General features: G+C 41.7%; 3 protein-coding genes across 4 annotated transcripts in view; 2 read left to right on the forward strand and 1 right to left on the reverse strand.

Moving 5' to 3' along the window:
• The window catches only part of LOC105272258 (replication factor C subunit 4), a 4,707-nt gene extending 1,254 nt beyond the window's left edge, over window positions 1–3,453 (forward strand). The window contains exons 2-6 of one of the 2 annotated variants that reach the window (XM_011314299.1): window positions 731–840; window positions 1,350–1,625; window positions 2,404–2,797; window positions 3,020–3,217; window positions 3,284–3,453. In XM_011314299.1, coding sequence (XP_011312601.1) covers window positions 1,414–1,625; window positions 2,404–2,797; window positions 3,020–3,217; window positions 3,284–3,376 — 897 coding nt within the window. In that variant the 5' untranslated portion in view covers window positions 731–840; window positions 1,350–1,413 and the 3' untranslated portion in view covers window positions 3,377–3,453. Of the gene's footprint in view, window positions 1–607; window positions 841–1,349; window positions 1,626–2,403; window positions 2,798–3,019; window positions 3,218–3,283 lie in introns of those variants that run through there. The other variant, XM_011314298.1, reaches the window with a different exon arrangement.
• Window positions 3,454–3,461: 8 nt separating this feature from the next.
• kto (kohtalo) lies at window positions 3,462–10,950 on the reverse strand. The gene is made up of 2 exons (XM_011314300.1): window positions 4,008–10,950; window positions 3,462–3,877 (listed from the first exon to the last, which is right to left on the reverse strand). Exons 1-2 carry the CDS (start codon window positions 10,503–10,505, stop codon window positions 3,686–3,688), a joined length of 6,690 nt encoding a protein of 2,229 aa, XP_011312602.1. The 5' UTR covers window positions 10,506–10,950; the 3' UTR covers window positions 3,462–3,685.
• A 273-nt stretch (window positions 10,951–11,223) lies between these two features.
• rho-7 (rhomboid family intramembrane serine protease rho-7) lies at window positions 11,224–13,398 on the forward strand. The gene is made up of 8 exons (XM_011314301.1): window positions 11,224–11,314; window positions 11,419–11,593; window positions 11,844–11,945; window positions 12,068–12,233; window positions 12,306–12,526; window positions 12,852–12,953; window positions 13,017–13,114; window positions 13,205–13,398. The coding sequence occupies exons 1-8, from the start codon at window positions 11,268–11,270 to the stop codon at window positions 13,299–13,301; spliced, it is 1,008 nt and encodes a 335-aa protein (XP_011312603.1). The 5' UTR covers window positions 11,224–11,267; the 3' UTR covers window positions 13,302–13,398.
• The last annotated feature ends 23 nt before the right edge of the window (window positions 13,399–13,421 follow it).

Raw genomic sequence — 13,421 nt, forward strand, 5'->3', positions numbered from 1 at the left:
AAAATATTATCACAGCAAATGCTATTATCGAGATAATGACATTTTATCGCAGTACTCTCTTAAAAATTCATGATCACACACATCACAGGACAGTCATTAAAATATCATTCATTGTCTCTATTTTCTCTTTCTTAATTACCAAACGATTGAGACACATTTGATTGAAATTCCTATATTCATAAATCAATTATTTAATCATTATTTACTATTTTCAACTAATGAGTGATATTTACGTTAATATGAAAAAAATATTCCTAAAATAAATCTCTAATGAATTTTTAAAATAAAAATTCAAAAATTTTAAAAATGAAATTAGCAATAAAATTTTCAAAATCACAAAAATTAACATTAATATCAATAATCATAATAATATAATTGAATAATAATGATAACAATAATATCATAATATTGATTAATGATATTTATGAATAATTAATTAATTCAGATTAATTAAAAATGGGGATTATTTATTAAAATGGATTAATCATTCCTATCGGATAAATTTGTGACTTCGTGAATATTCATGAATATTTATAACTATTTCGTGAATTTATTGAATAATTATTTGATTTTAAGATTGATACGTCAGTTTTCTGATTTAACGGTATTTTTTAATTGGCGGGAACCGCCAGTGTCAACAGCTTTCTAACCAAGAAGAAATGAACGAAAGGCTTCAGTACCACATTCAATAATTTATTAACTTAATTAATTATAATTCCGTGAAATGCAGGCATTTTTGAAGACCGGAAAAGTTGGATCCAGTGGAGGGGCTAAACCCTCGACATCAAAAGGTCCTAAAGAAATTAAAAATTCAGCTGCACCTCCTTGGGTTGAAAAATAGTGAGTGCCCGTTAGATTTATAAATAAATAATTGAATAATTGAAGTTTCGGCTATTCCTGCAGTCCAATAAATCCCGACAATTTGCAGAATAAATTACAGAGATTTCCCCATTTTCTCTTTTTTAAGATTGAAATAGCATCTTTCATTATAATTAATTAATAAATCAATGATTAACAATAATCTGATTTAATACTTCAATTAATTGAAATATCAAGGAAAATTTTTCCCTTTGATTTATTCCACTTTGACAATTTTTTTATATTTTTTTGAGTGACCGTTGGAAAATGGATTTTTCCCAAAGGAAAATTGATTTTGAATATTTATTTGATCGCCAAATCGTTGAGTAAAAAACCGATAAAATAATAATTCCAAAACATTTTTTTTTTCCCAAAAATCGACTTCGCAATTGCAACTCAAGAAATAGTAAAAAATAAAATAAATCACAACGCTAAAAATTTCGATAAAAAAATAAATAATAATTTGAAAAGTGGATTTCATTTTTTCCCAGCCGACCTAGAACCGTCGAGGATGTAGTGGAGCAAGGGGAAGTGGTGGAAGTCCTCCGTCAGTGCATGACAGGTGGAGATTTTCCAAATTTATTATTCTACGGACCCCCAGGCACAGGAAAAACTAGTACAATCCTCGCAGCTGCGAGACAACTATTCGGTAATATGTACAAACAGAGAATCCTCGAGCTCAATGCCTCGGACGAACGAGGGATTCAAGTCGTCAGGGACAAGGTCAAAACGTTTTCTCAATTAACCGCAGCTAACACCACACCAGAGTGAGTCTTATCATTGATAAAATAACAACTCACTATCTAAATATTCCAGTATAAATCTGGGTTAACAGACCCTTTACAATTTTTATCAATATCCAATTTTCCAATTTTCTCCAATTTTCCACAACATTCAATCTATAAATAAATAATTAATAAATGAACACAAACAACAGAAATTATGAAATAATTTGAAAATTGTAAAACTGCAATCCTAATTATTTCCCCCTATTTCTATTACCTATTCATTAAATCATTAAATTAATTTCAATAGAATAAATTCTTTAAAATCCCAAAACCATCAAATAATCGAATTCCACTGAATTAAAATTCGATTGACAATTGCATAATTAAGAATAAAGTGATGAGAAGACCGTGAAACCGCCGATGATGATGTAGTAAAAGGTTTGAGGTTCACCCGAAACCACCACAGGGAATTCCCCAATGATTCAGTCTCGTTGTTCTCAGGGGTATGATCGAAGTTGATTCTAAAACCCTTATTACCAACTAGACACCAAAATTGCTCTAATCAAGGAATTAAAGCCCGAAAAAAAGACTTTAACGAGTGAAGAGCGTACATTTCTCCATTTTCCATCCCTCAATCTTCTCATTATGTCATATAATTGTCTGATAGTCTAGGGGAATGCCAATGGTGTTTCGGTGAACTGCAAGATATCAAAAATATTCTGAGGCTGTGAAAAGGAATTTTTCGTAGTTCTTGAATTCAGTTGAATCGATTCGATTGAATTTAATTGAGTTGAATAAATAAATGGATGTGTTACAGAGGAAAACCCTGTCCTCCCTTCAAAATCGTGATCCTAGATGAAGCAGACAGTATGACCCATGCAGCCCAATCAGCCCTTCGTCGCACGATGGAGAAGGAATCCCACAGCACTCGTTTCTGCCTCATCTGCAATTACGTATCGAGGATCATCGAGCCTCTGACATCTCGTTGTACTAAATTCAGGTTCAAACCCCTGGGGCATGAGAAAATCATCGAGCGACTGGAGTTTATTTGCAAGAATGAAGAGATCACGGCGGATAAATATGTATTAACGAAACTGGTTGATGCCTCTGGGGGAGATCTTCGAAGGGCTATCACTTGTCTCCAGTCTGTGACTAGATTGAAGGGCAAGGGGATCGAGATCACTCTCGAGGATGTGCTCGAAGTCACTGGGGTAAATGAATCATCGCGATCTATTAATTTAGGATGAAAACCGTAAAGGGCTTTTTTGTAGAAAATTTAATTTTGGAGGGAAACCATTTTTTTATATTTTCTCGTAAAATTTATAGCTTTGGAGATCTATCAATTATCATAATTATAAAATTCTACTTTTTCATTTCATCTTTTTACTATCAATTTTGTTTTTATTTTACAACCAAAATTCTTCTGGTGACAGGTGATTCCAGACAAATGGCTGGCAAAATTACTCGAGGTATGCGAAAGTAACGACTTCAAGAAAGTAGAGCAGTTCGTCGATGAATTTTTACTAGAGGCTTACTCCACGTCTCAACTGATTGAGCAACTCAGTGACAGAATAATATCTTCTGATTCGTTCAGTGACACCCAGAAAGCTTTCATCGGAGAGAACCTAGGGGTAATTAAATTGATACAATTCAATTGAATTAATTCCATGCGATTGTCATTACTCCAATTGTTCCAGGAATGTGCCTACAGATTATTAGACGGCAGCAGTGAATACATCCAATTAATTCACCTGTGCTGCGTGATAATGCAGGCGAATCGAAAACGTTGACCTAAATTTTCAAAACTCTGTAAATCCCTCAATTTTGTACTCCCTAGAATAAACGCAAATAAATAATATTTTCAAACAAAAAATCTAGACTTCCAACTCATGATCTTTATTCATACAATAGCCCATTGAGTTTACAACGTTTGTACAATTCACTGACCCCCAAATTCTCATCAATTAAAACTCGTGAAAAACAAGACAAAAAAAATTCCTGAATAATAATTAGAAATTAGAAATGATTTCCAATCACTTGTCATCGATTATAAATATATAAATATACATCTAAAATAATATCCGAAATAAGTGAACTTATCAATACGGTGGGGGTTGATTATGATAAGGATGCTGTGGAGGTTGTGTGAGGTGCCTCTGGAGATGTGCAACGAGCTGAGGAGTTGGTGGTTGTCCATTATTACCAGTCTGCTGCTGTTGCTGTTGTACCTGGGCATGCTGAGCCTGTTGCTGCTGCAGAGCCATTAATTGCTGTCTCATCCTCTGATTCATCTGTTTAAAAATTAAAAATATTTGTCATTAAACGCCATTATTTGCTAATTCGACAAATGAAAAATTATCTGATAACAATTTCCATACACCAGGAGACTCCAAAAGTAATAATTTTCCCTGGAAAACTCACCTGCTGGAACTGCTGCTGATTTGGCTGCATAGCAACACCTCCTCCAGCGACACCAACCCCAGCAGGCTTCCCCCCGGCCTGTCTATAAGGTGGTGCAGGTTGATTCTGTACTCCACCCCCCATGGGACCCATAGCATTCATGGTGACATTAGGTGCTTGTAAATAAGGTGGTCTTGGCCCAGCATTCGGCTGCATCCTCTGTTGCTGCATGTACTCCTGTTGTCCCCTCTGTCCCCCCATGATCTGCTGATTCTGAAACATCATATTCTGCTGCTGATTCATCATTCCTTGCTGCTGCTGCGCCTGCATCATCTGCTGCTGCTGTGCACTCTGATGCTGCTGTCCTTGATGTCCCGGATTCTGATGCTGTCCCTGTGCCTGCTGTCCCTGTCCAATCATCTGCTGTCCCCCATACCCAGTGTAACTCTGATTCATCCCTGGCTGCATATTTCCATACATATTAGCCTGCTGCTGAGGTGCAAACATTCCCTGCTGATTGATACCAGGACCACCATGAGTTGATCTGAGCTGTTGTCTGATAAACTGCTGTCTCTGCATACCCTGAAATCCACCAGGTCCACCCACTGGTACATTTGCCTGCTGCTGTCCCCCAACAAATTGATTAGGCAATCGATGTCTCAACATATTTGACAAGGCCTGTTTCGACTGATTATTCATACCAGGACGATAATCCCTGGGTCCAGCAACAGGTGTCTGTGCCATCTGCTGATTGTAGCTGTATTGCTGAGTTTGCGCTGGACCCTGCTGATTGGCATACCACTGCTGCTGCTGTTGAGCTGTCTGTTGAAACATACCAGGTTGTACCTGCGCCTGTGCCTGTGGCTGGGGCTGTGGCTGTGTCTGCTGATTGTACGGTATCTGCTGCATCGGTGGTGCCTGTGGCATCTGCTGAGGTAAAGCAGCCGTTGGTGTTGGTGCTTTACTCCTCCTGTGCCTCCTCGGTACCTTCATTGCTTTACCCTTGCCAGCACCAGCATTGATAATTGGACCCAATCTACTCGGTGAATCAACGCTCATAGGAGTATCAGCTTTACCTGGCTCATTTTCCTTCTTATCTGGCTCCAAATCCTCCGGTGGTAAAGGCGGTGGATCCAGGTAGTGATTGGCTGATCTTATTTGACTATGAGTGTGATAACGCAGAAGCTTGTGTGCACTCTGATAAGTCAGGGGTTTTCTCTCGATTCTCACTGCTCTGAACCACGTCCAGGAGAGGGGCGCTGGATTCTTGTGGCCCTCCAGCAATTCCCAGGCGGATATTCTCTGGTGATCGCACACTTGGAGGCCCTGTTTCTTGTCGATGCTGTCGAATCCAGCGATTTTATTTCCCTTTGTGTCTGTCAGGGAGCCCACGGGCTCACACGTGATCACCTCCATCGTCAATTTGGGAAGGGGCAGCAGCTGGCGAACGTACTGAATACTCTGGGAATTTTTATCCCCCAGCTCCTTCTTCAGCTTCTTCATGAGGTTCTGGTAGTGTTTCTTGTTCTCATCCTTCTCCGATTGAGAATCGGAGACTAGGGTAGAGTGAATTAATGTCGCCAGCATATCGATTACCGTGGTGAAGAGTTCGGAGTTGTTGTTCAAGTCGATAACTCCGTAGCTCACAAGTTGCACCAGGAGAATTGCCCAGTCGATTGTCACTGTGGTATTTCGTTGAATCGTATCGAAGACACCACCCACTAGACTGAAACGCAATTGGAGAGCGTCCTGGAGGACCTCACGGGATTTTGGATCCTCGGATGCCATATTTTTCTCGTCTTTTGTGGTGTTGAGGAATTGAGACAGCTGAGAGTGCAGGGACGTCAGTAGACCCTCCCGCTGGTCATCCTGACCCTTGAGACAGGTCAAGACAAGAGACAGGAATGGCTGGTGATTGAACAGAGATGGAGACTTCGAACGTCGCTCACGACCTGCTTTCGTCCAGTTGCCAGACTCCAGGGAATTGCCTGCCACCTTGAGAACTCTCCCCTGAACAGCACTGGGTAATTTTGATACCAGAGGTGCCACGAGCCAGATAGATCCAGATCTCTTGTCCCCTTTATTACTCGTGGGATTATTCAACTGAAATACATCAATCGCTGCCTTGGCAACAGTCTCAAGCCACAGGGATAAATCACTGGACCCAGAGGAGAACTGTTTGTACATCAACTGAAGATCCAGCCAAGACATTCTGAGACTCCACTGCTCCAGATTCTCCAGAATATTCGTGATATGCGTTCTTTGATCGTGAAAAGCATCAGGAGGTGTGTCAGGATAGCAGATCATATGCAGAAGTCGCTGTGCCTGTTTAGGTGACAGCATATTATCCAACAGCATCTCAACGTGAAACAACTCCTCAGGATTATGCAAACACTTCTCAAGAACCCACTCCTGGCTGCAGATCTGTCTGAGCACATGCTGTGCAAATTCACTGAGCCCCTTGACATTCTCAGTCATACCAGCACTGCTGCTCGAGGATGACATCGCCAAATCGAGCCCCAGGTCGTCTCCAGCTCCATGAATGTCACTGGTTCCCAGGATATGACTGATAGACAACTCCCCAGCCCCTGGACCAACAGACGCAGGTCCTGTACCCTTTCCAGAGTGGGTGAGAGGTACATCTGGCTTTTTCGGTGGTTGTTTAACAGCTGTTGCATCACCCACCACCAGAATGGCCTTGAGAACAGCCAGAACGGGTCCAACTCGAATATTATTGTGAGTTGCTGCGAGTAGATGACGATCACAACTCAATTTTATGCTATAACCCCGAGGATTACCACTGGGTAGAGGATGAGGACTCGTACTGACTGAGTAGAGGGATGGCTGAGGACATTCCACAGTCTTGAAGAGCCTCAGCACTAGGTGACAGGTGAGTCTACCCCTGGATTCAGACTCGGTGTCAGCATCTCCTCTGCCATCATTGCAGGCCCTCACCAGAGAGGGAAGAGCGATGTGGAGGACAAAATCCTCGAGACTGAAGCAGTGTCTTGCGATGAGAATGGAGATGAAGACAGCCAGGGAATTGTGGATGCTCAGATCCTGGACGTCAACCTGATTGAGTACATCGATGTAAAATGGAAAGCTATTGGCAGAGCAGCAGAGGGCCTTGAACACTCCAAGCCACTCAGCACTAAGGGCATTGCAGCAGGCTGTTAACTCAGCACATGTTATAGCAATTTCATTCAATTTATCATTATCTGTCTCGTTGCAGACAGCGACAATGGCATTGCACACGAAACTATATCTGTTGGCTGGTGTTTCATTGAGAGATCTTGCCCACTGGGGCTCGATTTTTCCACCCCTTCGAGGACTGTTGAAGACATCCACCATGAATTGAGAGTTGTAAGGATGATTCGAGGATGTCAACTGCACTGCACTGTACAGTGCAGCTCTGATCTTGGGGTAGGCATTGCTGAAAGCCTCGACCCCATGTGGTTTACTCTTCAGCAGTGAGCAGGAGGAGTACAAATCGTACAGCTGAGAGAGAATGCATCTTTCAGCTGAGCTGCAGTCACTCGGATTCGACACGTGCTTGACAACTTTACAGAGTAGATCAAAAACAGCTGTCGTCTGCTCTGGTGACAACAGAAGACAGCAGTGATATCTCCTGAGTACACCAACGACGTACAGAGTTAAACTGGTGGTGTAACTTCTAACGAGTTGACTGTTCTTCAGGGACAACTGGGACTCGACTTCAGGGAGTTCCTTCAGAATTTGAATGCACACGTCGATGAGACCGTAGATATTCAATGCCAGCTCCATCAGATCGAAAAGAAACGCCACGTGCTCCTGGACAGGTAGATAAGACGAGCCAGACAATGCAAAAACATTTAACATTTCAATAACTTGCGTTGCACACTGCCATGTCACCACGTGCTGATCAAAGTAACTGAGATTCTGAAATTTCTGGGTTATTGCCTCGAAGTTGAATTCATTCCTCGAGTGTTTCTTCACTTTTCCCCCCTCAGCAACGTCAATACTGAATTTTTTACCAAATAATTTGCACACCTCCTTCGTCATCTTCTTGACACCATGACGTGCCTCATCCCTGACACGACCCACTCCGTAAAGAAGAACGTGTCTTTGATTGCAGTCGTGCTGACTGCAGGACTCGTCCTGGGGAAGAGGAAAGTGCGTTGTGTACAATAAATGACGACTGGGGCTCGTCGGTGGTTTAGCTTCTAGTCCCTCAGCTGGATGGCCACCTAGATCGTCCTTGGGGCTGTCTGGTGCATCCATGCTGTTCTGGTGGTCCTCCTTGATGTGCTGCAATATTTTATCCAAATCGTCGTCAATCTTCGAGTCATCCAGATCCATTCTCCCATGATCAGAGACTTCAAGCTTCGTGGGCTTGAGATCAATACCCGGAAAAAGACTGTCCTCGTCCATAGGATCACGATTACTAGGTGTACCTGGTTTACTAGCTGTGGGTCCCTGTATCAAATCCCCTCTGGATATGAGAGTGCACATGTAGGCGTCGTGAGAGAATATGTCGTGTCTAATGAGCTCTGAAAATAGATGAACGAGATTCGTGAATTGAGCTTTAGTCTGGGGTGTAGAGTTGTCCTGAATGGGTGCATCAGTGTCCAAAAATTTCATGAGGAGTGGTTGAAATATTGGTAAAGTCGGGGGACTTCCATTGCTGCAGACACTGTCCTTGTCGTTGTCATCGTTATTCTCGCCTGTAACTTCGGCCTGTCTCTTCTCCAGGAGTTTAGCAACAGCCATTGCCCTGTGCTCGCCCCATCGTTCAGCAGACACTGCCCACTCGCACAGTATATTGACAACAGCCGAGTCCTGCTGGGGTGTGTACTCAGTCTTAGTTTGTTCTCTCTCGTTATTCGTCTCTTTCGGTGGTGGTGTAAATATTTTCGAGTAGAGAGTGTCCAGGGAGTTTGTAGCGTCCATTCTGTCGAAGCTATGACGATCAAGTGCATCTAATGCTGCTAGAACTCTAGTTGTTGTCATTCCAGCTGAACTCTGCTGCCACTTGTCGCAAGACCATCTGCCCTCAGCCGCTTGGGAACGCAATCTGATGCTCTCCTGCGCCATTCGTAGCTGCATCATCGTGGGATTTGATGCCGTTGATGGAGGACAAGGGAGACTAGCTGGTGGACAGGGTAAATAATCCAGAGGTGAACCATTGAGAACTGACGGTGCTTTACCCTCACCAACGCTATTCCAGACTAGGGCTGTTGGACACTCCAGAATTATCACCTGAATTATTGCAGAGAGAGAGTAAATGACTCCTCTATGATGAGGACAGGATAAATAATCATTGAAAGCCACAGCCAGGGAATTTGGCATAGACTGTGGTGGCAGCCCATCTTTTCCAATTTCCGACTTAACCTGGGACACCAATGGGCTCTGTGGCGACGAATTAATGTCGATATTACTCAGCATATGGGCGAGCTTTCTGCAGCAGAGATATGCCAGTCTTCTAGCCAACAGCTCTGATTGCACAAATTCCTCGACGTACTGCAGTGCCAGAGGCAGCAGTAGCTTGAGAATTCCATCCTCTGATGGTGCAGAGCGCATCTTATCGAGGAGCTCCAGAATCCACTGCAGGAGCTCTTGACGATCCAGGAGACCCTCTTCAAACATGTATTTCGCTAGTTGGACGCAGTAGTGCCACTGCTTCAAGGCCAATCTGTGCTCGTCGTTCATCGATGGAGTTGGAGTTGACTGTTGACTCGAGTTTGGAGTCGATGGGTTCATCGAGGGGGTACCATTACCCGTTGTACTACCATTCGAGGTAGTGCTCGAGGAATTTGGATTGGAAGCTGGTGGATTTGACGTGGATGTTGGTGTTGTACTGCTACTGGAGGAACTGCACGAGCCATTTATCGTGGGTGGTGTGGTCGAGGGATGATGCAGGGGATTACCAGAGTGATAGTACTCGGATATCTTCGAGAGCTGATCCTTCAGGAATTTAATAAGAGTTCCAGTCCACTCTGTCGTTGGATCTGGCAGCTGTCTCTTCTTCAGTTTAGACTCCGACACCGCAACAGTGTAAGCAGAACTCAATTTAATAAACCACGCAGCCCTCAGCATTGGCACTTGGTACTCACACAGAGTCATGAATATCTCCTCCTTCTTGTTGAAATTTGGTGCTTTCTTCGCCAGTGTCACCAGAGGTTTGCAACCAGATAAATCTTTAAACCAAGTTTCAATCTGATTTTTCGTTCTTGCTGTCACTGGCCAGAAATTGTCTTTAGTATTCATCTGCTGGCGTTTTCTACCAGTGTCTGGCATCGTCGCTAGTTCCTCTTTCTTAGCAAGAATGGCATTGAAATAAGCACCGACCTTGGCAGCAGTGACATTGCAGTGTCTAGCTGTACCAAATTCATCGGACAATGATGTTGTCGTGGCAAAACCGTGTTTTACGTTTGTCAGGGTCAACTCGTCCTCCTTCTGCTTTGGCTCCTGGGGATAAACATCTGGTGGGCCCAATCGGGGCCTCTTCAGGGGCCTTTTCTCATACAATATACCCATCATTATATCAATTATTCAATTACACTTGACACTTATCACGAGGGACTAATCATTTGACCGACTTATTATCACCTGGGGGCTTTTATTTATTTATTTTTTTATTCTTTGGGGAGATTATTTCACTTTTGTGTTGACGTTTAGAGCGTACATAACCTTCACTCAGATAATTGTCATCTTTTAGGGGTTCAGGTGAGAGAATTATTTTTTTTATCGTCGCTTGTGTTGTCTCGTGATTGTTCGTTATTGATTACATTGTTCTCACAGGTTGGATGGGGACGATGAGGGGTATAAGGACGAACCCAGGAATTCCACTGGAACCACCATCGACGCCATTGCCGAGGGATTCAGTGGTTTCATTTCGTTCTTCTCGATTTTTTTTCGAGTATCGATACATATATATATCTCGATTATCCTCAAACTCCAGTTTTCGATAGAAAAAATGGAAATTGGAAAAATTAACGGAACAATACAATTTTTAATTATTAATAAATACATTAAATGATTTATTTTATTTTTTTTTTGGGCGGTGAATTGAATGGGATTTGGCGGTTTTCGAAATATGTGGAAAATTTTCAGATTGATTTTTTTGTCGATATGAAGTGTTCGAGACAGTTCGAGTTTTTTGACGATATGGAAATAATCGATTTAGCATGGGGCAAAATGGGTGCGTGATTTAGAGGAAGATCAAATATTTTGTCGTAATTTTTTGTGGTTTTTGGGGACGTGATGATTTATCTGGTGATTACGTGAAGACATTTTGAGATCATGGCGTTGAGGACGATTTTGTGGCTTGGGGAAACCCCTGGGAAGTGGTATGTGATATTTATTCCTTGATGGTTTTGATGTGGTAGAGGTTATGCACCTCATTGCATCATTTTTTTTTGAGGATTTTTATTTATTCTCGGGGATGTTTCAGTTTGTTTACGAGGGGACAGGGGCACAGGACATTGCTGGAAGTTCCCAACACCTCCAGGTGGACCCGGGGATTCAAGAGATTGAGGGCTGGTGAACGTTCTGCTATTTCAGAGGGTCTTGGGGGTGAAATTCAAGCTGGGGGACAACTCTGGAAACCTCTAGGCTTTACTATCCTCGTAGGTCAAATTTTTAAATCCTCAATTAATCCTTACTTAATCCTTAATTAATCCTCAATGATGAATTTGTTCTCGTGGAGATGATTAAATTTTGACGTATCATTAGACTTTTTTGTAGCTGATATAATTCCCCACGTAAAATATCTCTTAATATTTCGTCGTAAGGTTAACGGGTTCTGAGATAAATCGATATTCATGAAGACTGTTTATTATTGTTTATATTATTATAATTTGTTTATTAATTTTGCAGTTTGGGGGTGCAGTACACATTGGAGCGACGATATGGGAGTACGAGAGGGTCCGAAGTCATGCAATCAAAGTAAAAAATCGATTTCAGCAATGGAGAGTTAACGTACGTCTCCACTATTTCTTCCTAAAGGAAAATCTGATAGACGACAAACAATTCACAATTAATTCATAATTAATAATTTGATGGATTGAATTATTGGAATAATTGATGAATATTATTCACAGAGGACCGGATGGAGAGGGGAAATGGAGACCTGGTGGCGAGGTCTGTCAGAGAGCCAACGAGTATTCGCTCCCATATGTTTTTTAAACGTCGTCGTCTTCCTGGGCTGGAGGATACCATCCCTGAAGAACACAATGGTTCGATACTTCTGCTCGAATCCCTCCTCCAGTAAGAAATACGACCTGTAATCACCTGGAGCTATCTGAAATTTTTTTCTCTAATGCTCCACTCGTTTTTTAGAGGCTGTCTGTTGGCCCATGCTCCTCTCAACATTTTCCCACAGTTCTGCACTCCATTTAGGTGTCAATATGTATGTATTATATAGCTTTGGCACAATGGCGATTCCCACACTAGGACGAGAGCAATTCGTCGCACTTTATTTGACGAGTGGTGTCGTCTCTAATCTAGCTAGTCATCTGTACAAAATTGCCCTGGGGCGACCTGGGCTATCACTTGGTGCAGTAAGTTCAGAGAATTTATTTTATTTTCAGCATTCAAATCATTTCGGAGCCACTATTTTCGATTTTCTGTAGAACTCTTAAAAATCACCGAATAATCCTTAAAATTCTATCCTCTATTAATTATTACCATTCTAAAAATGTTTTGCTTCCATGTGGAATAATTGTAATCCTTGAAATTGAAATTTTGGATTTTTTGCGGTACCTCAACTCGTTATCTGACAATTTTTTCAATCCGTAATTTATTCATTGCTAATTTATCAGCAAAAATTATTATTTATATACGTAATTAAAGAGCAATTCTCTATTTGTGTTTTGATTATTTCAGTCTGGAGCAATTATGGGAACTGTCTCGTACATTTGCATGCAGTATCCAGACCTGAAAGTTGCCATAGTCTTTCTACCGATGTTTGGATTCACTGCTGGATACGTGAGTTATTCAGAACATCTTGAGAGCTGGTGGAAATAAATTTCAACTAATTTTCGATTTTAGGCATTGAAAGGGCTTCTGACTATGGACACATTGGGCTGTGTCCTTGGCTGGAGGTTTTTCGATCATGCAGCTCATTTGGGTGGAGCTCTCTGGGGAATGTGAGTACCTAATTAATGAATTCAATATGCACCATAAATAATTGATTAACTAATTAAATTAATTAATGAAATATGAATTATTTTATTCAGATTCTGGCACACGTGGGGCTCCACCAATCTCTGGCAGAAACGAGATCCTGTCCTGATGTTCTGGCACAGCTTTCGTGATCCAAAGAAGACTCGGTAATCGTTGAAATTATTTTTATAAATTAAATAACGAGCAAGTTTTCACCGGAGTATTGACCAAAATCCATCGATAAATAAAACTGTTAATTTTTCACCAATTCCTCGTGGTTTTTTGGTTATT

The sequence above is a fragment of the Fopius arisanus genome, unplaced genomic scaffold (genome assembly GCF_000806365.1).
Source record: "Fopius arisanus strain USDA-PBARC FA_bdor unplaced genomic scaffold, ASM80636v1 scaffold00152, whole genome shotgun sequence".
In the NCBI taxonomy this organism is placed as follows: Eukaryota; Metazoa; Arthropoda; class Insecta; order Hymenoptera; family Braconidae; genus Fopius; species Fopius arisanus.

Bases quoted from the DNA above. Each gene is read 5' to 3' on its own strand.
- rho-7 (XM_011314301.1), top strand. From the start codon at position 11,268: ATGGCGTTGAGGACGATTTTGTGGCTTGGGGAAACCCCTGGGAAGTG. The intron at 12,234-12,305 runs GTAAGAAATACG...CTCGTTTTTTAG, and splicing joins CTGCTCGAATCCCTCCTCCA to AGGCTGTCTGTTGGCCCATG. The intron at 12,527-12,851 runs GTAAGTTCAGAG...TGATTATTTCAG, and splicing joins CTGGGCTATCACTTGGTGCA to TCTGGAGCAATTATGGGAAC.
- kto (XM_011314300.1), bottom strand. From the start codon at position 10,505: ATGATGGGTATATTGTATGAGAAAAGGCCCCTGAAGAGGCCCCGATTG. The intron at 3,878-4,007 runs GTGAGTTTTCCA...ATTTTTAAACAG, and splicing joins ATCAGCAGCAGTTCCAGCAG to ATGAATCAGAGGATGAGACA.